At 59.2% G+C, this 27,799-nt stretch overlaps 1 protein-coding gene across 1 annotated transcript in view; it reads right to left on the bottom strand.

Annotated features, from left to right (window-relative positions):
- The window catches only part of ADCY3 (adenylate cyclase 3), a 62,433-nt gene extending 35,207 nt beyond the window's left edge, over positions 1-27,226 (bottom strand). The window contains exons 1-2 of the mRNA XM_090021477.1: positions 25,623-27,226; positions 11,025-11,174 (exon numbers count right to left, since the gene is read on the bottom strand). Coding sequence (XP_089877603.1) covers positions 11,025-11,174; positions 25,623-26,297 — 825 coding nt within the window. The 5' untranslated portion in view covers positions 26,298-27,226. The remainder of the gene's footprint in view (positions 1-11,024; positions 11,175-25,622) is intronic.
- Positions 27,227-27,799: the final 573 nt, after the last annotated feature.

Below are 27,799 nucleotides of genomic sequence, written 5' to 3'. Positions count from 1 at the left end.
CTGATCTACATAAAGGGCTGCCACGAGAAGAGAAAGACCTTTTCTCTCGTGCTGCAAAGAGCAGGACATGGATCAGTGGTTTGAAGTTGCAGCCAAGTAGGTTTAGACTGGAGATCAGGAAACTCGTCTGCACTGGCAGAGCAGGGCAGCCGTGGGAGAGACGCCGGGGAAGGGGGGACTGCGTCACTGGGGGTGTCAAGGAGAGGGGGGACAGACACTGGTGGGGGATGATCTAGGTGTAGCGATGCCTGTGCTCTGCTATGGAGGCTTCCCCAGCTTTGCTGGTTGTTGCATGGGGCTGGGAGGGATGCCAGAGAAATTAGGGAATCTCCATTACAGGATTTTTAGAGCAGGTTAGATGCCCGGGCTGGTTTAGACAGGGATGATTTTGCTCTGAGCAGTGGCTTGCACTAGATCAGTGATGCTGAACTGGGACGCCGCAGCAGCCTAGGGCGTCTCGAGATCCTTTCAAGGGTGCTGCGGGACGGTAGCACTGTTAGGGGTGCAAACAAAATTCACAAGACAAACCCAGAGATTTCAAACAGGAATCCAGAGTGCTACAAACACCCTGGCTCACTGTGGTCTTTGCATCCTTTGCAGCCAACGCGCTCTATTAATTCTCTGCAGTCAAAAAAACAAGTAAGGTTCAGAGCCGGCATTTTCCAAAGGGAGCTTCAAGTGTATCGAGGGTGCCTTGAGTTTAAAAGGGCTGAGAACCTCGCTGATCCCCCCGGCCCTGTTTTGCTAGGATCCAAAGGTCTTCAGGCCCACAGATATAACCACGTGCCAGTTTTGGGCAGAGGAGAGATGCGGATGCTCCTGACTCCGGCTGCATGAAAGAGCATGGAAAAGCCCTGCCGCAGCTCGGCCCCTCTGCAACGCTCCCCCCCCCGAGAGGCCGGCACAGGTTCCTCGCCCTGTGCACGGCCCGAGGACGGGGGAGATGCTCCGGAGTTAATTACCCCGGCAGACCCTGGGGGCAGGATTTTGCCAACCAAGTTACGGCCCCAAATGACGTGGAAAGAGCTGCAGAGACCCCCCAGGCCGGGGCAGAAACACATGAACAAGCATTGCTGGGGCGGGAGCAGAAGTGACTGACGGAGGCAGGGGCGAGAGAAGGCAGCAAGAAGGGAACCGGGCCCGTGCTTACGCTGCGACCGCCCCTTGGACAGCACCTTGCACCCCCGGCTCCAGCCTCCCACCCGCTGCCGCTCAGATCCCCGCCAGCCTGTGCTGCGCCGACTGCCGAGCCTGATCCTGCCCGGGGCCCAGCACCGTCTTGCAAGGGACACCCGGAGCTGCCGCGCTGCAGAAGGCGACAGGCGCTCTTCCCTCCGCACCCCCAGTCCCTCGGCGCCCGACTGCTGTGCTTGAAAATGAAGCGCCGTCTTAATTGGCTCTGCTGGGGCTTGGCTAACGGGCGTCTTGCGGCTGAAGCGGGACCCGGGCCTGCGAGGCGAAGCTGGCAGAGAAGGGAGAAGCGCGGTCCGCGGATCGGCTCGGATGCGTCCTGCCCCAACCTTAGCAGCTGCCCCGGGATGGGAAACCCCGAACGGCTCCCACGTGGGGAGCGCGCGACCGGGCTGGGAAAGGAGACGACGGCGGTGGAGGGGGCACGCGGCAGAAGTCAGCGGGGGCGGGGAAGAACCCAGGGGGGCCTGCTATTGCATACGTCTCAGCACCGAGACACTCGCCCAGCAGCAGGCTCAGCGCAGACACAGGGAAGTCTTTCCTGATCTCCAACCTCAGCTTGCCTTGCTGCAGCTCGAGCCCATTGCTCCTTGTTCTGTCATCTGCCCCCACGGAGAACAGCCCAGCTCCATCCTCTTTGCAGCCCCCCGAGCGCCTGGCCACGACACACCGCAGCTGCCCGAGCAGGACTGGCTGCATGCGCTGCGTCGGGGTCCCCCCGCGTGCTACGCCTGCCCGAACGCCCCATAGCAGGGTGGGGGGAGATCCTAATTTTACTTGGGGCTTTGCACTCTGCATGACGAACCTGGCTAATTAAGCAGGTTTTCACTCGCAGCCTATAGGGGTTACGCTGCAGCAGCAGATCCAGCGCGTGCGTTGCTATGGGAACGTGCTTAGTAATTTTGGTCCCCGTTCGCAACTTCTCCATTTCCCAGGGAACGGCCGGAGACGCAGCACAAACAAGGCCGAGCCCCCCCATGGATGCAGAGGGAAACGAGGCCGCGTGCTCCCGGCCTCCGGGGATGCTCCTGCGGGACGCTTCCTCGGGAGTCGCCCTGCCCTGGCTGCAGCCAGAGACCAGATGCCAGGAGGAGGTCAGAGAAATCCCACCAGGGGACACAAATCCTCTGCTTGCAGCATCACTCGCTTCAAGCTACCAGTGACCGAGCACCAGGAAGGCTGACCCTCCATAAGCATCTGCACTGGAGAAAATGATCAGCCAGGCAGGGCAGAGACTTGAGCTGTCACAGGCAGCAGCCAGCCTCTTCGGATGCTACACGGCTAATGCTGACCTTGCTCTGGGACCGGCCAGCTCCTTTTAGAGGCTCACCAAACGTCTGAACCGGAGCAGGCCTGGTCTGGTGGCTGGTGTCAGAGAAGAGCCAGAGAGGTGCAAACGCCTCACTGAAATGAATGAGGCGTTCGCACCTCTCTGAGCTCAGGCCCGGCTGTCTGCAGACTCAGGAAGTCGTCAGCACAGCTGTTGTCTTTTGTTCATAATGGGGAGAGCGGGCGGCCTTGGGGATCAGGGCCGTGGGAGCCTTGCCTTCCTTTCTGCCTCGTGGCCCAACTCTGACAGGAGGAGCAGAGACTGCCCTCAGCCCAGCCGGGAAACTCTGGGTGCGTCTGCACGTGCATTAATGTGCTTTAGTTACTGCACATTAAATCTAGTATCTCCATTGTGAGGTACTAGGAAAATGTGCATTAGCTTGGCTTAGTCTGTATTAACTACAAAGCATGCTTTTAAGTGATGCTTAATGAGCATTAGCCTATTTTAATGTGCATTATAGATTCATAGATTGCAAAGCTGGAAGGGACCTCGCAAGATCATCGGGTCCAGCCCCCTGCACCAGGCAGGAAAGACAACTGGGGTCAGGCGACCCCAGCGACGTGACCATCCATCTCCTTTTGAAGATTTCCAGGGTAGGCGACTGCACCACGTCCGGAGGGAGCTTCTTCCACAGTCTGGACACCCTGGTTGTGAAGAGTTTTTCCTAATGTTGAGCCTGAATCAGTTTTCCAGGAGTTTGTGGCCATTACTCCTGGTTTTGCCCAAGGGTGCCCTGGTGAAGAGTTGTTCACCAAGCCCTTGATGTACTCCCTTAGTGCAGCGGTACGCTGCTTCCAGGTCCCCTCTCAGCCCTCCCTTTTTCAGGCTGAGGAGTCCCAGGCCCCTCAGCCTTTCCTTGCATGGCTTCCCGCACAAGTCTCTGATCATACAGCGGGGGGGAGGGTGGCCCTTCTTTGGACTCTCTCAGGCTTGTCCACGTCCTTGTTAAAGTGCGGCACCCAGAACTGGACGCAGTCCTCCTGCTGCGCTCTCACCAATGCGGAGTAGAGCAGGAGCATCACCTCCTTGGCTTTGCTGGCGATGCATCGATCGATGCACGTCACAGTATCATTTGCCCTACCGGCTGCAGCATCGCACTGCCAGCTCAAGTTCATCCTGTGGTCTGCTATTACCGCCAGTCCCTTTCAGTCGTGGTGCTGGTCAGGCCTGTAGGTGTGTTGGGGGTTACCGGTCCCGAGGTGGCCCGCTTTACATTTCTCAACGTTGAACTTCATCTGGTCCCAGTCCACAGCCCGCCTGGGCCCACCTGTATCTGCAGCCTGTCTTCTCCCCCATAACTTGGTGTCGTCCGTGAACTTGGCCAGTGAGCTCTTCACCCCTGCATCCAAATTGTTAATAAAGATGTCGAAAAGTACTGGACCGAGCACCGATCACTGTGAGACACCGCTGCCCACTTCTTGCCAGGATGTTCACTGCGACTCTCTGGGTCCCACCCCACAGCAGCTTCTTACCTACCTGACTGTCTCGCAGCAAAGCCAATTTTGTCACGAGAACATCATGGGATAGCAGATCAAAATCTTTTTGCAAGTCCAGGTAGACAAGGTATACAATGTCGACCTCCTCTCTTATCCAGGTGCCAAGTTACCCGGCCGTAGGAGGAGATGAGGCTGGTAAGACAAGACCAGCCCGCGACGAAGCCGTGCTGGATGTCGTTCAGTATCCCACCTTCTGCAAGCCTATTGCACATAGACTCCTTAATGAACTTTTCTAGGATTTTCCCTGGGATGGAGGTTAGGCTAACTGGCCTATAGTTGCCCAGGTCCTCCCTTCTCCCCTTCTTGAAGTTGGGCACAACATTGGCCCTCTTCCCGTCCTCAGGAACCCCTCCAGAGCACCACGAGTTGTGGAAGTTTTCCCAGGGGCTCCATGATGACGTCCGCCAGCTCCTTCAGCACTCTTGGATGAAGTTCATCAGGTCCTGCTGACTTATGCATGTCTAATTTTTTAATCGAGCACACACCAGTTCTATGGGAATAGTAGGAAGGCCGTCATTCCTACCCTGCTCATTTTGTACCCTATCTGGCATGACTTTCCCCTTGCCTGGTGTAATACCGAAGCAAAGTAGTCATTTAGGAGTCCAGTTTTCTCCTGAGTGCCGGTATCCAGCTGTTGTGAGTTGCTGAGCAATGGCCCCACACTCCTGTTCGTTTTCCTCCTGTTCCCTACGTACCTAAAGAAGTACTTTTTGTTGTCCTTGAGTCCCATTGCTAATTTGAGTTCAGACGCTGCTTTGGCCTTTCTAATCTGATCCCTACAAGTGCGGGCCGTTGTTGTATAGTCCTCCTCGGGGCCGCCCGGAGCTTCCACTGTCCGTACGTCTCTCTCTTCTTTCTCGAGAGGACCACGGACTTCCTTTGTGCTTCAAGGATCGTGTCCTTAAGGAACAGCCGCTCTTCATGCACACCTTTTGCCAGCGGGCCCTGGTCCCGCAGCACTTTCCCTACTAGTGACCCAAGCCTGTTGAAATTTGCAGTTCTGAAGCCCAAAACTTCAATCCTGCTATCTAATTTGTCTGCCTTGCGACAGACAGTGAACATGATGGTTTCGTGGTCGCTATGGCCCTGGCTGCCCTCTGTGCTGAAGCTGGACACCGGGTCATCTTCTTTGGCCAGGACCAAATCTAGAAGAGCGTTACCCCTGGTTGGCCCGTGCACCTCCCGAGTCAGGAAAAGCTCTTTGATGCAGGTCAGGAAGCTTGTTCCCCTGTGTCCTCCGACCGAAGCCCTCATCTTCCTGTCCCGCTGAAGGAGAACTACTCCCTCAGCTCCCCGGCTCTCCTCGTGTCCCTATCTATGGCGCTTTCTTGTATGTTGGTCGCTGGACATGCTCCAGTCAAGAGTTTCCCCATCCCATTAAGTAAAAACCACATTTTAGTAACACTCCCCATTAAATAAAAAGCATGGCTTTTTTTACGTGACGCTAATCCGCATTAAAATACACTAATGTGCATTGAAGTGCATGTGTAGACATGCCCTTCGGCACCAAAGGCAGGGCTTGGTGGATCACTAAGGGGCCTAAGCCCCTTGTTGGCTCTGGGCTTATGTCCTTACAGCTCCAGAAGCTGATGTGAGCTCGTTTCCCAGAGCCGGCTCCCCTCGGCTCGACCCCACCTTCAGCAGGACTGTGTCAAGGAAAGCTGAATAATCCTAGACCGGGGAGATCCGGGCAACGAAATGGCTCTTAGGTTTCAGTGGAGATCTTTCCTCAAGTAGGAAATGGCTGGGAACAGCCTTTTTCCCCACCACCCCACGCACAGCAATGGCCTCCGTGGAGTCAGCGGTAAAATTCCCCATAAACGCCAATGATCCACCCATGATCGGCACCTTTTGGCTGCAGGATTTTAAGTGTCCGCCCTTGGATGCTGCAGCTCAGCCCACGCACATCCTGTGAGCAACAGCACGAGCATCCCACGACTGCTACCTACAGCTGGAACCGGGCTGGCCAGCGAAGGAGGGGTGGAAAGGGCGAGTGGGTTTTGGCACAGCACCAAAATCAATCTATGCTGAATGCGGTCCAGGAGGCTTGGTGAGATGGACTACCGGGTCGGACCCGGGACGGCACCGCTAGCGCTCTCCCGGTGCGCAGGGATGGGCGCACGTAGAGAGTCCAGCCCGTCCCTCGCCTGCCTTGGTGGGCAGGGTGCCACCAAGGGACCGTGACTAAGTGACAGGATGAAACCGAGTGCGAGGAAATCCAGGACGAAGGCCAGTCAGGAAGCGACAGCTGTGACAGCCCGTGATGAGCGAGGCATGGGAATCAGCGCGTTCTCCGGCTCGCCGGAGCCAGCTGGGGCTAACGGTCTGCGGTCTCAGACACTCCTCTTGCAAGCGCTTTGATTCAGGGTGCTATTAGGGTGAGGGCACAACTGAGAGGACCTCAAATGAGCCTGCAGGACTGGAGGAGAACAGCCGTGCTTTTTACTTAATGCACGTTAAAATAGGCTAATGCTCATTAAGCATCACTTAAAAGCATGCTCTTTAGCTAATGCGCAATAAGTCAGGCTAATGTGCATTTTCCTAGTACTTCACAATGGAGATTCTAGATTTAACATGCATATGCACATGTAGACCAGCATGCAGCCCCACCACCCCCTCTGGACTTTGGGGTCTCTAAACGCTCACCCCAAATGCCGCAGGTCTGGGGCTGGGGAAGTGAGAGCACATGCAACAAGCCCCTGCAAGGGCTCGACGTCACAACGAGCAACAGCAGAGCCGGTGCCACCGGCGATGCCTGCTTCGCGCACACCTTTCCACATCTAGTTCAGGGTCAAAGTCTGTTGCGGTCGGAGATTTGCCTTTGCCGCCCCCCGTGTCTTTAAGGCACTAGAGGAAAAGGATGACGTCTTGCAGGAGAAAGAAATCGTGTCCACTGCAACGAATATGCAAGCACCGAAGCTGCCCGCAGTGACCCGATCTGAATGTACTAGCAACAGCAGGGACCAAAGTCCTGCTCTGGGCATATGAGTTTTTGCTGCTTGAGCTAACGGGATTCTCCTTTTGCAGCGGGCAGTATAGGGCCTATGGTACCCTGCTAAGCCTTGCAGCAGCAGGCAGCAACTGCACATGGTAGCTCACGGGCCACAACATCAGCGGAGGGCAGCATCGCGCTTGACTTCTCCTCCAACATCTGGGGGGCTGGACCCGATGATCCCATGAGGTCCCTTCCCTTCCCCTAAACTTCTGTGAATCTGCTTCGCCTTTTTAAGTTCCCCTGGTCACAGGCAACATCCAAGTGTCTCCAGTGCAGCGGGATGCTTCTGAGCCGCGCGTCAGGGATGATATTTCTAGGACCCCAGCCCTGTAGTAGCCAGGGAGCTGATATCATTGCCACCCTCCCCTGAATGAGCTATCCATCACTAGGCCGCACACAACGAGCACGGACCTGCTACACGGCCTGGTGCCAACACCCAGCCACCGCCGCCTGCACCAGCACTGGACCCCAGCCCTCTGTGCTCAATTGAAGTGCCCGTCCTCCTGAGCCCCCTGACTTTCGGGGCTCCATCCCAGTAACCCTGAACGGGGAGTGTGGTCCCCAGTCAGCCGTGCCTTCAGGGCAGAGCTCACCAGCCCAGGTGATCCTGCTTCCCGTTCGGGGACGGCGTGGGCGCCCCGCAGCCTCCCGGCGCCCGCCAGCATCGGAGGGGTGCAGGCTCTTCCCAGTCCCGGGGGCCCGTCGTGGGCCTCACGTCGGTGCAGCATCACCGGGCGTGACCCGAGGCCGAAAACCGGGATCAGGGTCCAGAACACGGCACAAACACCGGGCTGCCGGTGCAGCTTCACACCCAGCGGGGCACGCGGCTCTGTTGCCATTGGAAGCAAGTGCCAGCAGCATCGCTCAGAGATAAGAGAGGGAAGACGGAGAAAGAGGCCGAGATAAGGGGCTAAAATTAGCCGAGCGCTTTATTGGAGGCAGGTAGGAGGAAGCCGGGCTGTCCGAAAGGCCCCCGGCAGTCACACATGTGCAGGACACGGAGCCAGTCTCCTTGTCATTCAGCGACGGCACGAGGAGAATCACCCCCCGCATCCCAAGTCCTGACTCCTGCCCCCGGCCACACCGGCGAGTTGTTGTGCCTCAGTTTCCCCGCCCGTTACACAACGACGCTGGCCTCCAGCCCAGGGAGCAGCAGGGTTTGCCGCCCCCTGCAAAGCGCTCGGGCGTGGGGAAGGGAGTTGGAGAAATGCGAGCCGCTGTAGAGATGCGTGCAATGACACTCGCACGGACCCAGCGAGCTCCTGCCCGCGACACCCGCAGTTCAAGCGGGAGCTGCCGGACTGATCAGACCCACCGGCCGCCTTGTTGGCTGCCAGCAGCCTTGCAGGAAGGCACCCTTAACCCTGCAGCAAGCAGCAATGCGGTACTGAGGGATCAGCTTGTGGCCTGAGCATGGCTCAATCTGAGCCCCGCTCTGAAACCCCGGTCTCCATCTCCTTTCTCCAGCCTTCACCTGAAGCCACCACTCCCCGGGGAACAGGCTGCCAGAGCCTGTGAAACAGAGCTCCCTTTCAGTCCACGGACTGGGAAACGCCCCGATGTTTGCTATCTGAGCAGCTGACAGTTTTGCAATAGGCTGGAATAAGCCAGCAGCTGTATCCTCTGTGCATTGCTCCCAGCCCCTCTGCAGCAGCCCAGGCATGTGGTCCCCATCACATGGCCCGTGTGTATAATTGCCGATCGCCCAGAGAAGCAGAACAGCTGGCTCTCGGGGAGGCAATGATTTCTGCTCACAGCCTACGCCGGACTTTCCAGCAGGGTGAGGAGAGGCACAAGGAGGCCTGGTGACTCAAGAGAGATCAGGCAGGGGGTGCGGGAATGATGGATCCTGACTAAACCAGCTCTTGGCTACACTGGGATACCAGCTCTTGGTGCGAGGCCTGGGGGTGCTGTTGATTCATGCTGATGCGAATCATGTCTGCGCTTGGGCAGCAACAACTATAGGCCCATCAGCCTTACCTCAATCCTAGGGAAACTCGTTGAGAAGATCCTCAAGGAGCACATCCGTGATGGGCCGGCCTCAGGGATGATGCTCAAGGGCAGCCAGCACGGTTTCATTAGGGGCAGTCATGTCAGACCAACCTGATTGCCTTTTATGATCAGGTCACAAAGGCAATGGATGCAGGTGTCGCCGTGGATGTAGTCTTTCTGGGCTTCAGCAAGGCCTTTGACACCGTCTCCCACTCCATCCTCATTAAAAAACTAGGCGACTGTGGCATTGATGCCTACACAGTCAGATGGACTGCAGGTTGGCAGAAGGGTCGCACTCAGAGGGCAGCGGTGGACGGGTCATATTCGACCTGGGGGGAGGCGGGCAGCGGGGTCCCCCAGGGCTCGGTCCTTGGGCCCGCGCTGTTCAATCTCTTTATCAGTGATTTGGACGACGGGGTGAAAAGCAACCTGTTTAAATTCGCTGATGATACCAAAATTTGGGGTGAGGTGAGCACGCTAGTAGAGAGGGAAAGACTGCAGCAAGACCTGGATAGGTTACAGGGGTGGGCTGACATAAACAGGATGCGCTTCAATACTGACAAGTGCAGGGTGCTGCACGCAGGCAGTAGTAGCCAGCAGCACACTTATAAGATGGGAAACTCCCTGCTTGAGAGCACGGAGGCAGAAAGGGATCATGGGGTCATTACTGACTCCAAGATGAACATGGGCCGACAATGCGAGGTCACGGTTGGCAGGGCTAACCGCACCTTGTCGTGCATCCACAGGTGCATCTTGAGCAGGGCCAGGGAGGTGATCCTCCCCCTCTATGCGGCACTGGTCAGGCCGCAGCGGGAGTACTGCGTCCAGGTCTGGGCGCCGCACTTCAGGAGGGATGTGGACAGCAGGGAGAGGGTGCAGAGGAGGCCACTCACATGATCCGGGGACAGCAGGGCAGACCCTACAATGAAAGACTGCGGGACCTAAACCTGTTCAGCCTCCACAAGAGAAGGCTGAGGGGGGACCTGGTGACCGTCTATAAACTCACTAGGGGGGACCAGGAGGGTTTGGGAGAGATCTTGTTTCCCCTCGCACCCCCCGGCATAACAAGGAATAATGGCCACAAGTTGTTGGAGAGGAGGTTTAGATCAGACATCCACAAGAACGGCTTCACGGTCAGGGCGGCTAGGAGCTGGAACCAACTTCCAAGGGAAGTGGTGCTGGCTCCTACCTGGGGGGCCTTAAGAAGAGGCTTGATAACTACCTGGCTGGGGTCATTTGAGCCCAGTTTTTCTCCCGCCCAGGCTGGGGGTCAGACTTGAAGATTTACAAATTCCCTTTGACCCGACTTCTGTGATTACATGAACATTGGGGTCACAGCTAAAATACCAGCAGAGACGAGACATGGACATCATTATCATTGCAATAACACCCTCCCACTCCTACTTAGCTGGTAGGTTGCAAAGCACTTCAGTGTCTCTATCTCCACAAGTGGGAAAACAAAGGCGGAGAGCCTAAGTGACTTGCCCAACGTCACCTAGTAGATCGGAAGCAGAGCCGGGAATAATGCGCCAGCCTCCCATGTCCTCAATCCATGCCTTCCTCACCACCCGGCCTGGCCTCCCGAGGACATGGCCACGTTCCCCTAGGTCTGCATGGATTTATCTCGTAGACTAGAGGAGCTGGGAAGGAGAGAAGGGAGGAGCCCGAGGAGTTCCCTGGATGTCACCCTCGGCACATCTTTTGGAGCAAAAAGACGGCCTCTGCCTTTTAGAGCTTGTGGTCCCAATTCAGACCTCTGCTGATACCCCTCAACCCCACCTGCAGGTTATTCCAGCCCCGGGGTCCTCGCTGACTGAGCAGGATCTGCCTTTCTGCTCTTCCGGCGCTGGCCTCCCCACTCGCAGCCCCGACAGCAGCACATCCACATGCTACAGCCCCAGCCCTCGGCCAGCATTAAAATCCAGGAGCTAGCGCAAGCTCCCTCTTCTCCTGACAGCGACTCCCGAGCTATCGCCTGTCCACTTCTGCCTTTGAGGAACAAGCTGGGCTCCGCTCCTACCTGCTGCTGGCTCTGCTCCTCCAGGTTCAGCTTGACCTCCAAGGACTGCCGTGCTTCCAGAAAGGCTTTGCGGTGCTTGCGGTCGGCCATGTAGTAGGACATAATGCCCACGGTGATGGTGCACAGGTAGACGGCAACATTGGACAGGATCTTTCGGGAGAAAGAGAGAGAGAGTTAGTCATTGGCGAGAGAATGGGGAAAAGCAGCTGTCTAGGCAGGCGTGATCCTGTTACGGCGCAAGCGGTTGGATAAGATGATCTCCCACGGTCCTCTGTAGTCCTACGCTGCTATGCCTGCGGCTGTCTACACTGCTCGCCCCCCCCCAGGTGGTAGACCCCCAGCTCCCACATCATCCCCAGCATCCCTGACCAGCTGAAAACACACGGGCTTGCCAGACTGAATCAGCCCCCAGCGCCTCGTGCCCAGCGTCTGGCACTTATGGGTGCATCTCCACATGCATTAACGCACTTCAGTTAATGCACATTAAATCTAATACCTCCCTTGTGAGGTATTAGGAAAATGCACATTAGCCCAGCTTAATGTGCATTAGCGAAAGCACATGGGGCATTTATACGCATACTTTTTTTCCAGGAGATCCGCTACTTTGGAGCAGACTCAATTAATCGCGCCTTCTCTGCACACAAGCTGATGCGCATTTCGCTACTTATACAACTTTTCAAAGCGCCCAGCGCTGTGATGCACACATGTAAAAAATGCCCACAGTTTTGAGTGACACTTTAATGCCCATTTGCCTATTTTAATGCACATTAGCAACAGTGCACAGTTTTTTAGTGACACTTTAACAAGCATTAAAATAAGCTAACGCACATTAAAGTGCACGTGTAGATGCGCCCTGTGGGATTGGTTCTTCAACACCGGGCCCAGTTCTGGGCTATGGGCTCCCAGGAAACTGCCGAAAAACTGGAGAGGTTTCAGAGAAGAGCCACGAGAATGACTGAGGGACCGGAGCCGGACCGGAGCCAGACCGGAGCCCCGGTGCTGAGTTGGCCCCTGTCAATAAGCACCTCCATGGGGACCCAAATGCTGGTGATGGGCTGAGGGAGCCGGCAAACATTGCAGGGGGGGTTGGACCCAGTGATCTGGAAAGTCTCTTCCAGCCCCGAAAAAGCTATGAAACTATGAAACTGGGTGCAAGGGCCAGGAGCTTGAAGCCAGACCAACTCGGGCTAACAGAAGGCGAGGACGGTTAGTGGCATGTCATTGCCAGGCCTGAGGTGGATCCAGTCATGGGCCACTTTTAAGGCAAGGTGTGGGGGGAGAGAGGCTCTAGTCCACACCGGAATAACTTCAGGGACGTCCAGAGGGCCTGTGGGATACAGGGAGGCAGATGAGGTGGCTACAGGGGGCCTGTCCTGGCCCGAACTGGATGTTGTGGAGCAGGAGGCCGCTTGGTTCAGTCCTATAAGACATCCGGAGGATCCCACCCTGAGCCGTCCCGTGTCTCAAAGCATCACAGAAAGGGGGTGACAGATCAGAGATCCTCTGACCAGAGGAGACCCACAAAGGACCAGGATGCTCAGATGCCAGAGCCTGTGGAGAGGGCTGGAGGCTCAGCACCCCACGGGCTTGCTACAGTACCACGGGCAGGGAGCAGGACACAGCTCTGGTGACGCTCCTCGCCCACGCGTCCAGCCCAGCCCCTGCCCAAGGCAGGGGCATCCCTGACTAACCCATCCCAGCCAAGTGTCCGTCCAACCTGCTCCGGAAAGTTTCCCAGGATGGAGATGCCACCGCTTCTCTAGGTGCCCGTCCCAATGCCTGACCACTCTCACCGTCAGAAAGCTCATCTCCAACCTCAGTCTCCCCCGCTGCAGCTTGAGGCCATCGCTCCTCACCCTGGGCTTTCGGTAAGAGCGGACCGGCAGCACACGTCCCCCTCGTGCCGACAAGCTCCAGGCCTGGGGCAGGAGCCCCTCGCGCGAGGTCCTGCTGCTCTCGCGCTCTCCCCGGCTGCTGGGTCTCCACACAGACACCCTCCTCCTTTGCAGCAGGGGCGGCCAACCTACAGCACAGGGCAGGGAGCAGAAAGCAGAGCAGGAGACCAAGTAGGGGAACGCTCTAAAGGAGGACCAGATGCCCCCAGCTGACATGGCATCTCCCCACGGGCTCCCCTCGAGCTACAGAAAGCTCCAGCCTGATTGCCCCTCGCTTTGGGTGCAGTCGTTCGCTCTGCCGGGGGGTCCCGTCTCAGCGGATCCGCTTTGGCTGCCCGACTCGCCGGCCCTTTGCAACCCAGGCCCCTCGGAGGCATCCACGACCCCCCGCCGCTTTAGAAGACCGCGGCCGCTCTTCGTGCCGCGAGCGGGAGAGAGTCGTTTCTAGCACGCGTGCCAAGTAGCGGCGCTCGCTGTTTTCCGTGCGGCCTCCCGGCCCTCCCGGCTGCCCTCGGGGAGCAGAAGTTTAACTTCTCATCATTAAAACTTGTTAGGTGTTTTGGAAAGCGTCGGCAGGTTCTCCGGTCTCCGGGGTCGCGCGCGGGCCCCCGGGGAAAGGCGCTTCTTCAGCAGCTCTGCCCTCCGACGATCGCACGCCGCCGCGCATGGAGACGAGGGGCCAGCACTGGAGCGGGTGTAAGCAAGTCCATGGAAAGAAAGGAGTTGCAGCCGTTTTACACCTCTGCTCTCTCCGTACGGCCGCACGCCTGGACGTTGTGGGCTCCCTTATGCAGCGGGAGCAATCCCAGCTGCAAACCATTGGGCTAGACGGTGCAAGGGGCCATATTTTGTGGGGCATCATGTGCAGTTATGCCTATCCAGGGAGACATAATAGAGCCTCCTGAGCATGTACAGGTGGGAATAGGATCTACAGGCCTCTTGCATAGCAGCATTTGGATGCAGAAGCAGCACTGAGATGCCTTTAGGAGAAACAGGATTCGGCCTATAGAGCTTATTTCAGACCACAGGCGGGGAAAGCGTCTCCCAGGCCATCGAGTCCGGCGTCCTGCATTCACAGGCAACCATCTACCCAAGGAAGCCCCGAGATCAACACGGCAAAGCTTTCCCCACAGCTATAAAGAACAATACGTGAAATGCTGAGACTGGTGGGCGCACATGAGAGCTGCCATACTGGATCCACAGCTCCCTGTACCCCAAGATCCCATCCCCGAGTAGCTGATGCCTTCCTATGGGACAAGGATCTGACCCTTCACCTCTCATTTCACACCCATATGCATGCAGTCAATGCCCGCCCCCTCCAGCACCGCACAGCATCAGTGCTACCGGCACTAGGAGCGTGTCCTTAGGGCAGAAGCCTTTCAACCCCATCTTGCATCCTCTCTTTTATTTATTGCTCCACGCCTTGGGCAGGCAGCTGGGTGGGAGGCCAAGAGCCAACAGCACCAGGGGCCTGTGACTCAGAGATGATGACTGGAAGGGACCTCAGGTCACATCTAGTCCAACCCTTGCTCCAAGCGGGACCAGCCCCAACTACATCATCCCAGCCACGGCTTTGTCTACCCGGGGCTTCAAAACCCCCAAGGATGGAGACCCCCCCACCTCTCTGGGGAGCCTGGTCCAGTGCTTCACCACCCTCCCAGTGAGAAGGTTTTTCCTAATATCCAACCTCAACTTCCCTTGCTGCAGCTTGAGCCCATTGCTCCTTGTTCAACATCTGCCCCCACTGAGACCAGCCCAACCCCATCCTCTTTGCAGCCCCCCTGCACGGAGGTGACGGCTGCCATTCAACCCCCCTCGGTCTTCTCTTCTGCAGACTGAACCAGCCCATTTCCCCCAGCCTCTCCTCACCAGTCCTGTCCCCCAGCCCCACAACCATTTTCACCGTCCTCCACTGGACTTTCTCCAACTTGTCCACATCCTGTCTGTCGAGGGGGCCCACAACTGGACACAGGACTCCAGATGTGGCCTCCCCAGTGCTGAATAGAGGGGATGAATCATGTCCCTCGATCTGCTGGCACCGCTCCTCCAACGCAGCCCTGGATGCTGGTAGCTTTCCTGGCACCAAGGGCGCATTGCCGGCTCCTGTCCAGCCTCTTGTCCCCTGTCCCCCAGGTCCTTTTCTGCAGAGCTGCTGCCCAGCCTGTCCCCCAGCCTGCACCGGTGCAGGGGATCGCTCCCTCCTCAGTGCAGGACTTTGCACTTGTCCTTGTTGAACTTCATGATACTTCTTTTAGCCCAATCCTCCAATTTGTCTAGGTCACTGAATCCTAGCCCGACTCTCCAGTGAATCTACTCCTCCCCCCAGCCTGGTGCCACCTGCAGACTTGCTTGGCATCATTGGCAAACTGTGAATGCGTGGGCTGGCATGGCTCACTGCTCTCCGGATTGATTCCCACGTGGAAAATGATTTTAAAATGGCCCCTCCTTATTGCCCAGCGGCGCCCTGCATGGGGATGGTTTTAGGAGCACAGGGCTGGAAGGGGTCTCCCTGGTCACTGCGTCCAGCCTGCTGCCATTGCAGGTGACCACACAACAAAGCCTCTATCCATGAGAACTGCCCGCTCTCACCCCTCCTGGACACCACGGGCACAAGATGCCGGATGACCATAAAACTCTCTAAGGAAGGGAGCCACGGAGGCCAAACGCCACCTTTCTCCTTGCCTGCTTTCCTTCCCCGCACCCTGCAGCGCAGTCCCGCTGCAGGGGCAGGAGCTGGAATCAGCTCCTCCTGGGGCATCAACACGCTCATGCCCCAAGGGGCAAATGCACCGAAGGAGACCGCACCAGAAGGCTTCATTCGAAGAAACAGGCATTGCTATGACTTCATATCGACTCGGTCTTACTAGGGTGAGGTGGGGGCATATCAGCTAACGAATGCGTGCCAGCGCTCACGCCAGAAAATGCAAGCAGGCGTCTGAATACACACCGCTCAGCAAAGCCTGGCGTAACCTGCAGATGCTTGCCGGCGGGCGACGATGCGTGGGAAGACAAGAACCCAGCTGGACTCTCCAAACGCAGGGGAGGCTGGTCGGGTTTGCAGGTTGTGATGATGACAAGGATCTCTGCGTGGCTAAGTCGAGTGCATTCGACGTGGGGGTGCCACAAACACCGGGCAGCGCCAAGGCCGTGCGCGTGCCGAGCCCGGCTGCACTTGAGTAATCGGGTGAGGACCCCCAACCCATGATCTCTTGGTGGGAATGATGCAAGGGATCCTGCCACCATGTCAAAAAAAGTTCCTGGGAAGAGGCCGAGTGACATAACAGTGGGAAGGCTCCCAACACCTCATCTCCTGCACTTTGAACCTGTGCCTTGGGGTTGTGCCTGAGCATTTTTTATAGCTCTCTTCCCCCTGTTCGCGGCCGAAGCCCAGCTGCCCTCTGTGACCTAAAAACCCGTCCCTAGCATCATAGACAACCAGGGTTGGAAGGGACCTCAGCAAGTCCCTGTTTTATTAAAAGCCATCGGGACTAGGGGAGGGCCCCTGCATGCCGCAGAGAGCCAAGAGGAAGAGGAAGGAGCCATTCAAAAATTCCCTTCTCCTTCAGCTGCCCCCGAAACATGACCCCTTAGCCCTCCTACTCCACAGGCAACCTTGGTCCTCTTACCGCGCCCCCCGGTCTCCCAGGCATAGGGATATGGAGTGTGGTAGGGCAGTTCGGTCCCCGCTCCCCCCATGCAGGTGCCCTACAGCCAAACTGAATGGGGATTTGTCCAGTCAGTCTAACGGCAGCTGGAGAACGGGGCTAGGAGCACCGGTGTCCCAAGCCCAGCTCTGACACAGGCTCTCCCCATGGCCTTGGGAGAGTCACCTGACCGCTCCATGCCCGTTTTGCCTCCCACAACAGGGCGGTGCGGGATAGGTTACTTGCCTCCCTTCCGGGGAGTTTAGCGTTGTGAGGATTAGTGAGTCCATGTTTACAAAGCACCGGAGAAATGCGGAGTATTATGAGGTGCCTTTAGCAACGGCGCACAGCCCCGAGGGACGCAAACACCAGCGGCCAATTAGTGCGGTGAGCAGAGGTACGCGTGCTCCTTCTGCCGCTCCTCCGCTCGGCGTCCTGCCACGCGCCCAGACACGGCGGGCGCTCCCGTGCAGCCGGGGTCTCTCCCCCCAGAGCCCCTTCCAGGCTGTGCAGGGGTGAGCAAAGCATGCCGTGCAAGGCTGGAGGCAGGGCAGGCTCCTCCCCAGCGCCTGGTAATAAGGGGGACAGATGGCTGTGGATGGAGAACACAGGGTGCCTAAAGCTCTTAGGCCCAGCAACCCCACCAACCACTCTGAAAAGAGCCTCAGTCCTTTCCAGACCCCGCTGCCTGCCACAGTGACAAAGGCAAACCCAAGACGGTTCGAGCCGAGCTCCAACCTGGGCACGACCCCCTCCCACCCAAAGTGACCTGCCTTCCTCCCCAGGTCTGAACAAGACCCCGTCCCCCAGGCCTGGAGGCTAAGGGACAGACATCAAGGGTCCCTGCTCTCGCCCCTGGATGAGGATTTAGCCCCAGATGGGTACAGGATCAACTCCATGAGCGTCAACCCCCCTCCCCATGCAGTGTCAGCTGTTTAGACAAGGTGCCATCCTGGTCCCATGGCCTCACATTTCTGGTACTCGCCCTCCCAGCACCCCTAGGTGCTATAACAACGATGGGTTTTCCTCTGGTGAGTTACAGAGGTGATGAACAGTGACTGGAAGGGGGGGGGGTGTAAATATATGTATACACACGCACACATACACCCTTCATATAGATATATAAAAAACCTTTATATAGATATATAAAGATATATATATATATACACACACACATACACATCTTTTAGTCAGTTCATTACCTCCTTAACCCATATCTTGTATAACATAAATATGGTTACCTCCATAACAATTTGTTATAAATATATAAAAGACATACATTTTTACCAAAAAAAAAAATGACGAGTGAAAGCACTGGAACAGTGGTAGGAGCACGGAGCAAACTCTGTCACGGGACGAAAATAACTGTCCAAGTGTGTTTTGGTTAATCAAGTGAACCACAGCGGTGACTTAGTGGGTTGTTAGAGGAACGGGTTCATAGCTAGGCAGACAGATGGACGGACGGACAGACTGATCGATACAGAGCTAGATCTATATATAGATGGATAGAAATAAATATTTTCGCCCAAAAAAATGTTGCTTATCCTTGTTTTACGCAGGGGAAACTGGGGCGGCGAGAGTTTCGATGCCAGAGCCAAGGTCACGCTGGAGGTCTGTGGCAGAGGAGGGCATCAAACACAGAGCTCCCAGGTCCCCGACCAGCCCCCGAACCATTGCCCGGTCCCTTCCTCTCTGCACATTCCCACGTCCCGGCTCCAAATCCAGCCTGGCCGCGCTGCGACGCGGGATCGCCAAGCGTCAGGATGCCAACGGTGGTGTTACCGCTATAGCACGCGAGAGGCCTGTTTGCAGGGGTTGTACAGACCCCGCTAGGGCAAAGGGGATGGGAACAGGCCCGGGGCGGCAGCCGGAGGGGAAAGGACCACTCAAAGGGAGCTCATGCCCTCCGAGGACCAGAGCATCCTCCTGGCCTGGCTCGCCTCCAGCAAGGCGGCTTCCCTGGCAGGCAGGGGGAAGTTCGCCTGCAAGGGAAACCCTGGGAGACCCCTGAGGAAGAGCAAAGAAAATGCTGGAGGCTGGGAGGAAGGGCAAAACTGCTCTTTGCTATTTTTAAGCAACTTCCCCAGGTTGTCATGACGACTAACTGCTCTAACGAGGCTGTCTGGGCCCAGGAGGGCACCCCGGCCAGCCGCGGGGCTGCTCAAACCCACCTCGCCGCAAGCCTTCGTGGCGAAAAAGAGCCGAATCTCGGCCCTGGGAGAGGCAGAGGGGGCATCGCCCCTTGAAAGTCACTGCAGCCCATCTCCGTTCCCCCCTCCTCATACTTCGGGGCGCCTGCCGTCCCCGCACGACACCGCTACGGGGGTTTACGGCACTTGGAAAGACTGAAGCCAAGGAGGAGACTTCTTGGCCTCAGTCTTTCCAACGGGCATAAACCCCAGTCGCTCAGGGGACCGGTTTCATCACCACTTACAAAGCAGTGGAAAAGGCAAAGGGGTGGACACGGCCGAGCCAGCGCTCCGGAGGGCGTCTCGGGGCTTCTTCAGAGCTGATATGCAAGGTCCCTCCGCGAAGGGAAAAGCCGCCCCAGACGAAGCCGAGACTCGAACCAAAGGCCACATCCGAACCCGCCTGCTAGGTGCCTAAATGGGATCCTAGCCACGTCGCACGAGTTCCTGGACACCTATTCATGCACAAAGGGCAGGCGGGTCGTGCCCCTCCTCGCTGCTTCTTGATGCTCAGTCTTACAGCTAAGAGGCGCGATGGATTCATGCTTCTGCAGGGACCTGGGCAGGGTGGAACGGGCACCTAAATTCACACGGGCGTTTCATGGGTGGGCTATAAGCCAGCTCCCAGGGGCCCAGAAGAGGCATCTGCAGCATCTCCCTCTTTACAAGGGGCCGTTTTTGGGACGCCCCTCTCGACCGTGCCCAAAACAGGCCCGAGAGGCGGCGTTCGGAGCCCGCGGGTGCTTTTCCTGCCGGACTCTGGATCTGATTCTCGTCACCAGGACCACACCGAGACCCCCGCCGGCGCAATCGCTTCATCCACCGGCTACCGACCCAGGCTGGATGCCAACCCAGGGCCACTGCAGCCCCGCGAACGCCTCCCAGCTCACATCTGCAGCAGAGAGGCAGCCTCGCTGGACCCACGAGCCTGGATAACAGAGAGAGAACTACAGCCTGCTCTGCGCACATCTGGCGAGAAGCCAGCGGTCGCCACCGCCGAGCTGCCGGGGGACGCGCGCACCCGTGCGACGCTGGCAGCTGCGCGGCGCTCTGCTCGGCGGCCGGAGCCCGAAGCCCCGGCTGGTGCCGAACCCGCAGGAGCCTCCTGCCAGCGGCGGGGCGGTGGGCGAAGCCTCGCCCCGCGCGGCCAACGAGGGGCCTGCCACCGCAGCGGAGCACTGGGAAGGGACGTAGCTGTAGCACTGCTCTGCCCTGTAGCGTGGACGAGGTCTGAGGCTCAACCTTTTGAGAGCTGAGCATCCCCGGATAGCCTCAAAGCACCCCTGGACAGACTAGAGGCACCCCGTGGAAGATGCCAACTCTTCCCCCCCACCCCCCGCTTTTTTTTTTTTTTTTGCCTGCAGAAAAATAATAGAGCGGTTTTTCTATTGTCAGGAGCTCCAAAAGGCTGTCACTGGATTTCTTTTTTTGGAACCTCTGGGCTTCATCTTGTGAATCACATGTGCACGCCTAACACTGCGCTGCCCCACAGGAGCACCACTGGTGCACGGGGAAGTGGGGCGCTCCAGGCAGGGTGGGGGCGGGGGTGGGAGGAGGTGGAGAGCCCGTCACACTGGGGGAGCGAGGGATGCAGGCCCAGCTTGGTGCAGGGAGAGGTTTTGCAGCTGGGAAGCCAACAGCGTTCGCGCCCCTTGAGCCCAGTCCGAGCCCTGATGTCCCCCGGCCCCTGGCTCCGGTGGCAGGCAAATCCCCATGGGGGCTGCCCAGCGTTTCAGCTGCCTACTGCTAAGTAGGGGGCCAGGTTCTCAGCGGGTGTAAGGTCACCCCCTCCATGGAGCCAAGCTGATTTAATGCACCCCAGGAACCAGCCCAGCACCTCGAGCAAGTCAAGGGTCTGTCTAGTCCGCCACGGTGCAAGACCAGGGTCTGTGATATCCCCCAAAGCATCAGACAGGCGTTCTCCCCCGACCCTCCCAGGCCTGAGCCCTGCCCGGGGCTCTTCTTACCGTCCCAGCTGCTCTGCTAACCTGGCTCCCCCGATCCACGCCTGGATATGCGGCCAGCAGGAAGGCGCACGGCTCTGTGGGATGGGCAAGACGTGGAAGGCAACAGGGGCAACCAGGAGGGAAATGCTGGGTAGCCCAGAGAGCACCGGGCATGGTAGCAATGCAGTTCAAGCATCTCAGCATCCCCTGCTGAAGCCCACTTCCACTCAGCCCTGCTACGAGTGGGAACACGGCCCACTCAGGCTGCGGCATCCAGATGCGATGCCGGCTATGGGAACCAGTACGACTTCCCCGTGCTTCACGTCGGGGGCAGGGAATTAGGATGCGATTTCTGGGGGGCTACCAAACAAGGCCACGCGGGCCAGTGGGAGAGGAAGTGAAACCCCAGCCAGGGAACCGGGCACCCAACTCACAAAGCGCCGTGACCCCACCCGGAGCAGCGATCCCTGGTTTAGAAACCGCCAACCTAGAGGCCTCGGTGCACCACGCTGGGTGCCGTGCAACCCGAACCAAGCAACAGGTTGTGCCTGGTGGCTTGACACCGATTAGCATCGAGGAGGACACCTGGGCCTGGATTTCCAAAACCTGGCATGTAAAATCCATAATAAGGCACTTAATGCAGCAGGGCGGGAGCTGGCAAGCCTCGGGCAGCCGGACCCGGAGAGGTGCTGGGACGCCGGGCTGAGCGAACTCCCTGCCCGCCATGCACCGAGGCCGAAGAGCAACAGGCTCAGGGGTAGCACTGTGAATCCTTTCACTGCTAAATGTTTTAAGCTGGCAGCGGCGTGGGACTAGCCTGCGGCTTGCTCTCCCTCCTTGCACCTGACCCCTGGGCAATGCGATCAAAAGCCCCCGACGCTTGCCCAGGCTCTCTGGGCAACGGCTGTTGCTGGCATGAAGGCTTGGTCAGGGGCAGACTGCCTCTAAATCACACCAGTGGCACCAAGGGCCGGATCTGAGGAAGATCCAACCTTTGCTTTACAAAGAGAAGACCCGTGGCAGCCTGCGGCCAGAAGGCACTGATGGGAAACGTGCCTTGCAAGGAGGGGACGGAGGCTGTTCAGAGGCCAGTGCAAAAAATCCACGTGATCCAGGCAACCGCGGGCGACGAAGTCCCCTCCCCGGGGTGAGAGCCCGGCTCCCGCAGCTCCTGAAAGGCCAAGTGGAGATCTGCCTTAGCTACTGCTAGCACGAGGGCTTGTTCAAGAGTAAATTGGATGCTTGTCTTGCTGGGATCCTATGACCCCAGCTGATTTCCTGCCCTTTGGGCAGGGGGCTGGACTCGATGATCTCCCGAGGTCCCTTCCAGCCCTAATGTCTATGAAAATCTATGAAATCTATGAAAAATCCTCATCACTGGGCCTCGCTACCGGTGGTGACGACGATACTCCGCACTGACGGGGTTTCCCGCGGTTGCTTGCGATCGCAGGTGCCCGGTTTCCGCTTGCTCACCCGCGTACCCCCGCTGCAGAGGTTGCCCCTTACGCTCGCTGCCAATCGCCTTCGCCATCGACTCCTGCAAAGGGCGACTTTAGTGGCGAGGCATCGGCTGCAGGCGGGGGAGCGTGGGACTGCCGGGAGTGCGGGGGCAAACTGCATCACAGTGGGCACCTGGGGTACCCCATGTACGTTGGCACCCAGAGCTGATGCCACATCACCCCTCATCCCCGTTACGCGAGAGCCGAGCGAGACGCCGCGATCGGCCAAGTAGCACGCAGCAAGCCCGCGGGGGATCGGGCAATCCTGATCTCCAGCTGACGCCCAAACCCACGAGCACCTTTGCTCATCGGCACCCGAACTCCGACCCGTTCGGGACTTTCCTCATGAGCCGCCTCGCCCGGATTACCGCTGCTCAAGTGACAACCTTCAGGACCGCCTATTAATAGCAAACCCCCGGCAGGAGCCATGCAAACGTCTATAATAATCAAGCATACGATGTTTATTTCTGGACATAATGTTCCTCTTCTCGGGCATACGGAGACTCAGGCATGCCGCGTTGCCTAGGTTTTCCTGGCCCTGTACTCTCTGTACCGCGGAAATGATTAACAAGAGAGCTGAAAGGCTGATGCTGGGGCAGAGACTTCGGTGTCGCCGGGCGACACGTAACACAGCAGCTCCGTCCCTGGGGCGCCGAGAGGAGCCACGTGGGGAGATATTATGGTGGCCTCCGCTTCGTATCCAGCCTGCAATATCCAACCAGCCCGGTGCAAACAGCGGTACGCTCGCCTACCCTGGCAATCTCCAAAAGGCGCCTTGACGCCCACCTTGCTGCGATCGTCTGGCCCCAGCGGTCTTTCCTGCAGAAACCCCCCTGCCATGCAAAGCGACAGCGCCTTCCCAGCTACGCCCTGCGCAACCCAAACAGGGCATGTGCTGCCCGGACGAAAGGAGACGAGCGGGGAGACAGGCCACCCCGTGTGTGCCAGGTCTGACACTAGAGTGGAGGCCGCGTGCAGGTTGTGGGCTCTTCCGCACCAGAAGATGAGCTTATCCCTAAGCTTAGGCATTCAGAGACTTGGTTTTGGGGGTTCCAGCTCTGCCACTGGCTCCCTGTATGACCTTGGGCGAGTCGCTTAGCCCCAACGCCACGACTGTAAGGTGTGGGGTGACAAGCCTTCCTTTGTCTGAATTTCCTATTTAGACCAGGGCTCTCAAACAGATGGCCAGCAGGCCAGATTCGGCCGCTACCAAGGAGCGAGGGAAGCCTATTTTGAAGGCATTCTTTCTTTAATTGCTTAAAGGAGCCATTTGTAGATCTGAAGTGACCCAAGCCCTGGGGGCTTTATTTCTGTCCCTGGCAGATAAAGGCACCATCAAGCCAGGCGCATTTTTCTGCCTGCCTAAACGATGTCCCCGAGAAGTATGGAAATACTTCGGCTCAGTTTAGCTCCCTGAGCTCAGCTCCGTGAACTACTTTCCCTACCGTGGCTGGGGAAGCCGAGCCCAGGCCCAGACACCGGATATGCCGACGTGCTCATGGAGTCGCTTGGAAGAGCGACTGCAACGGCTGTCAGAAAAGCCCGGCCGCGCTGTTCTGGTCCAGCGCGGCCATCGGTTTAGACTCGCCAGGCGCAGAGTGCTGTTAGCAGGAAGGGATCCGGCCCAACGGGGGCGCGAAGGATACAGGAGCACGGCTGCACTAATGAGCAGGTGCAGAACAGCGAGGGCAAAACCCCTCAAGCGTCCAAGGGAAACTCACCTCCCGAGGTACGAATTCACGGAGCCCACCTGCTCAGCGCAGCGCTTGCCTGAGAAAACACTTGATGCTCTCTCCTGCGTCTGCCTCTCGGCAGCTCTCCTGCAGCTTGTCAGGCACGTAAAAAAAAAAAAAGTCCTTGATTGAGCAGCCGGAGGAGGAATTGTCATGCATTATTTCTTTTAAGCGTTTCCAGGCATGCATCCTTGCTCTCACCTGCTCGCACCCTCCCTACGCTCTTCCAGAGTCCATCGCACAATCTCCTTGATCTCGCACGGGCAGGGACCCCCGCCCCCCGACTTTGGGCACGTGGAGGGAACAGCTGTGCTAAAAAGGGGGAGGGAGCAATTTGCAAGGACATGCTCCCTGGCAAACAGCAGGGACCATTCAAGCATGGGCAGACCCCCCTGGAGAAGGCCCGGCGAGGAAAGCAGGGCAGGGAACCGAAGCCCAGACCCTAAAGCCAGACACATGGAGTGTGTAAGCAACGACACACTCATTGACGGAGGAGGAAGGCTGTGCTGGGGGTGACGTCACAGGCAGTCATCACACTTTGAACCGGGGATGGCCGCAGCGCAGTTATGGCCGGGGCTGGGGGAGTTCGGGGGGGTTAGCCTGATCCTGCCACTGACTCACTTGGTGGCCACGGGACACTCGCACCATTTGCCCATCGGGAGAGGGTGGACTCACGCCCAGCCCGGCCTTCCCAAGCAAGAGGCAAAGTCATACCCCTGCGGCCCCCCCACCCACTCACCCTCGTTCACCCTATCACACTGGGGGGCAGGAACTGGCCCTCCAAGGCCACTAAAAGCCCAACATAAAGCATCGCGCGGAGGAAGCCATTTGCAGCGAGCCGCAACCCCCGGGCCACAGATCCTACAAGGCCCCTCGCTCCGTGTTGCCGCGTGCCGGTGCCCGGCTTCTCCCCTACAAAGCAACCGCTAGCGTCCGCAAGCCCCGCGCTCCCAGAAGGCTGCCTGCGGGCGCCGCTTTCCCAGCCGCAAGTGGATTTGGAGACTTCAGGTTCCCGAGCAGAGCCGAGCCGAGCCGAGCCGAGCCCCTTGGAAAGCAGCCAGACGGCGGGGGCTCTGCGCTTGCTGAAAACTTGATCCCTCCGAGACCTCCCAAGCCGGGCCCTTAAAACCAGGGGTGGGTTTTGAAGACACGGGCTGCAGGACTAGCGGCAGCCACATCACCCCTCGTCCCTTTCTATTTTCCCTCCGCTGGTGTAAGGCCGCAAGCAGCTGTTCGGCAAGCCAAGACGGCGCAGTCCTCAGCTACGTACCCGCAGCCTTGCTGATAAAGGCCCTTCCGAACAGCTGGCGCGGGGATGAACACAAAGGAGGCAGTGGCCTGGGAGATGCCGTGCAACCCTGGGCGAGTGGCTCCCTTCCCTGTTGCCTCAGTTTCCCCTCCTGTAAAATGGGGGTGGTGCTACCACCCCGTTTTGTGACGTGCAAACACAAAGGCTGCGTTCTGGCAGCGCTGAAGTGCCCATCCCTGGCAGGTCCAGATCACAGCAGCTTAATGCGCGCAGCCTAGTGGGGGAGGAAGACGGGCAGAAGGCAACCCCCCCACCGCCGACCTGCTCCCAGAGCGCAGCAGCCGCACGGTGCAATCGCCAGGACAGCCGCGAACCCTCAGTGCCATCCCCTGCCCGAGCCCAGGTCACAGAAACATAGAAAACGAGCCCCGAGCCCGCCTCACCTGCCGGAGCAAGGCCCCTCCGTTGAGGGCGTCCTGCTGCTGCTGGGCGATGGTGACCCCGAGCACCAGGGTGTGGATGCCGCAGGCCATGGCGCTGATGAGGACGATGGGCGTGAGGCTGAGGGGCAAGGTGATGAAGAAGGAGAAGACGAAGAAGGCCTGCCAGCCCACCGTGTCGCTGGCCTCGTGGAAGCGGGCGAAGTTGAGGCCCAGGTAGCAGAAGATCTGGGCCACGATGAGGAGCCAGAGGACGTAGGGCATGAACTTGCGGGAGACGCGGTCCGGCAAGAGCCGGTACCTGCAGAGGACGAAGAGCAAGACCTGCAGGGCCAGGCCCACCGAGGCCACGAGCGTGGGGGCCAGCTTGTCCGGGGAGTAGACCACGGCGCACATGACGACGACGTAGCAGTCGAAGAGGGCCGCGAAGACCACCAGCACCAGGAGGGTCTCGTGGCGCTGCCGGCGGAAGTAGGTCTGGTAGAGGTTCTCCAGGGACTCGGGCGCGAAGGTGAGGCGCATGAAGCGCGGCAGGCACAGGCAGGAGCCCGAGCTCCTCACCGTCACCTCGTGGGTCCGGCCCACCCCATGCTCGGGGTCGGAGGGCAGGCTGACCGAGTAGTCCGCCGAGTACTCCGCCGAGTACTCGGGCTCGGAGAAGGCCCGGTTCCTGGGCATCGTGGCCGCTCGTCCCAGCCGACCCGCGGAGAACCGGCGCGGCGGCGAGGCTCCGGCGCCCGTCTACCTCCCGGCAGCCCCCCGGCGAGGGGGCGCGGGCCACGGCATCTCAGTCCGCCCCGGCTCAGCCCGCCGGCGGGGGAGAACGGGCGCGTCCTCTGCTTCCCGCGGCGTGCCCCCGCTCTGCCCTGCTGAAAAGAAGACGTCAAGACAAGCGAGCCCAAAAGGAGGGATCTGGCCGGGGTCCAGGCGGGATCACGAGCTCAGCTCCCTGCCGGCGCTCGGGGGCGATCCGGAGGATCCAGCTGCGCGCCCGCACGGCTCGCGGGCCCCTTCCCGGAGCCGGGGCGACTCCCCCGCCCCGGTTTCCTCGGGACGAGCGTCCCCACCTGCGCCGTTCCCGCGCCCCGGGGCTGCTCCGGGAAGGGACGAGGGCCTGTCCGCATCTGGAGCCGGGGGGCCAACGCGCCTCCAGCCTGTCACCCCCGGCGGCTCCCCATCAGGCCAGGCGGGCGGCTCCCGGGCTCCGGGGACGCTGGCGCTCGGGGCCGCGGCCTGGAAGTTCAAGGCCGGGCTCGGGCGGAGGGCAAGGCAGAGCCGGGTCCCCCCCTCGCCTCCTCGGGCCCCCGCTCAGCCTCCGCTTGCCGCCTCCTCCATGCCGCGCTGCAGCCGCCTCGGGTACCACGGGATGCCTGCGAGCATCGGCGCCGGGGTGGCAGAGGGGGACCTGCCGCGAGTGATGGAGCAGGTCCCCCCCGGGCACGGCTGGCGGGGGCGGGCGCGGGGCTGCCCCCCGGCTACCAGGGGGTGCCAGCTCCTGGCCCCCCAGCGTGGGCAGCCCCAGTGCAGCCGGGCAAGGCTCAGCCCTGCCTTACCCGGGCGCGGGCGCGGGTGCGGGAGCCCCTGCCCGGCTGCCGGCCAGGGAGGGGAGGGGAGGGGAGGGGAGGCCGCGGCTGCTCCTCCCCGGGCGGGCGGCGCCTGCTCCCACTCCCACTCCCGCTCCCGCGGCCCCGCCCCCTATGCAAATGAGCGCCCCATATGCAAATCCCCCGGTTTCCACGCCCGCCCCCTTCCGCCGGGGGTGGGCCTCCCGCTCCCCTGAGCACGCCCGCTCCTGGCCTCAGTGCCCCCGTCTGCAAAATGGGTCCAGCTGCGGCCAGGGCTGAGAAGCAAGGCGTCTGCCCTGCCAGGGAAGCGACACCGGGTTGTGCGCGGACCCCCCGGATGCGAGCCTCTGGGCTACACGGTTTTGGGGGGGCTTTTGGGAAGGCAAGCGCTGCCCGACCTGCGACCGGTCCCCGGGCACCTCGTCTCCTTCCCGCTCTCGGCTGTTCGGATGGCGGCTCTTCTGCTGGCGACCCCGGGGTACATGGGACAAGGTCTCCCCCGTACCCCCGCTCGCTGAATTGTCATCGGTTCGTAGTTTCTAGGGTCGGAAGGGACCCGAGCAGAGTTTTTACCTTTTTCATGCCCTCACATTTTGGGGGGTTACCAATCTGAGC

The sequence above is a fragment of the Crocodylus siamensis genome, chromosome 1 (genome assembly GCF_052110815.1).
Source record: "Crocodylus siamensis isolate JL-2025a chromosome 1, ASM5211081v1, whole genome shotgun sequence".
In the NCBI taxonomy this organism is placed as follows: Eukaryota; Metazoa; Chordata; order Crocodylia; family Crocodylidae; genus Crocodylus; species Crocodylus siamensis.
Note: the sequence above shows the minus strand (reverse complement) of the source record. Positions and strands in the feature narration are given on the sequence as shown.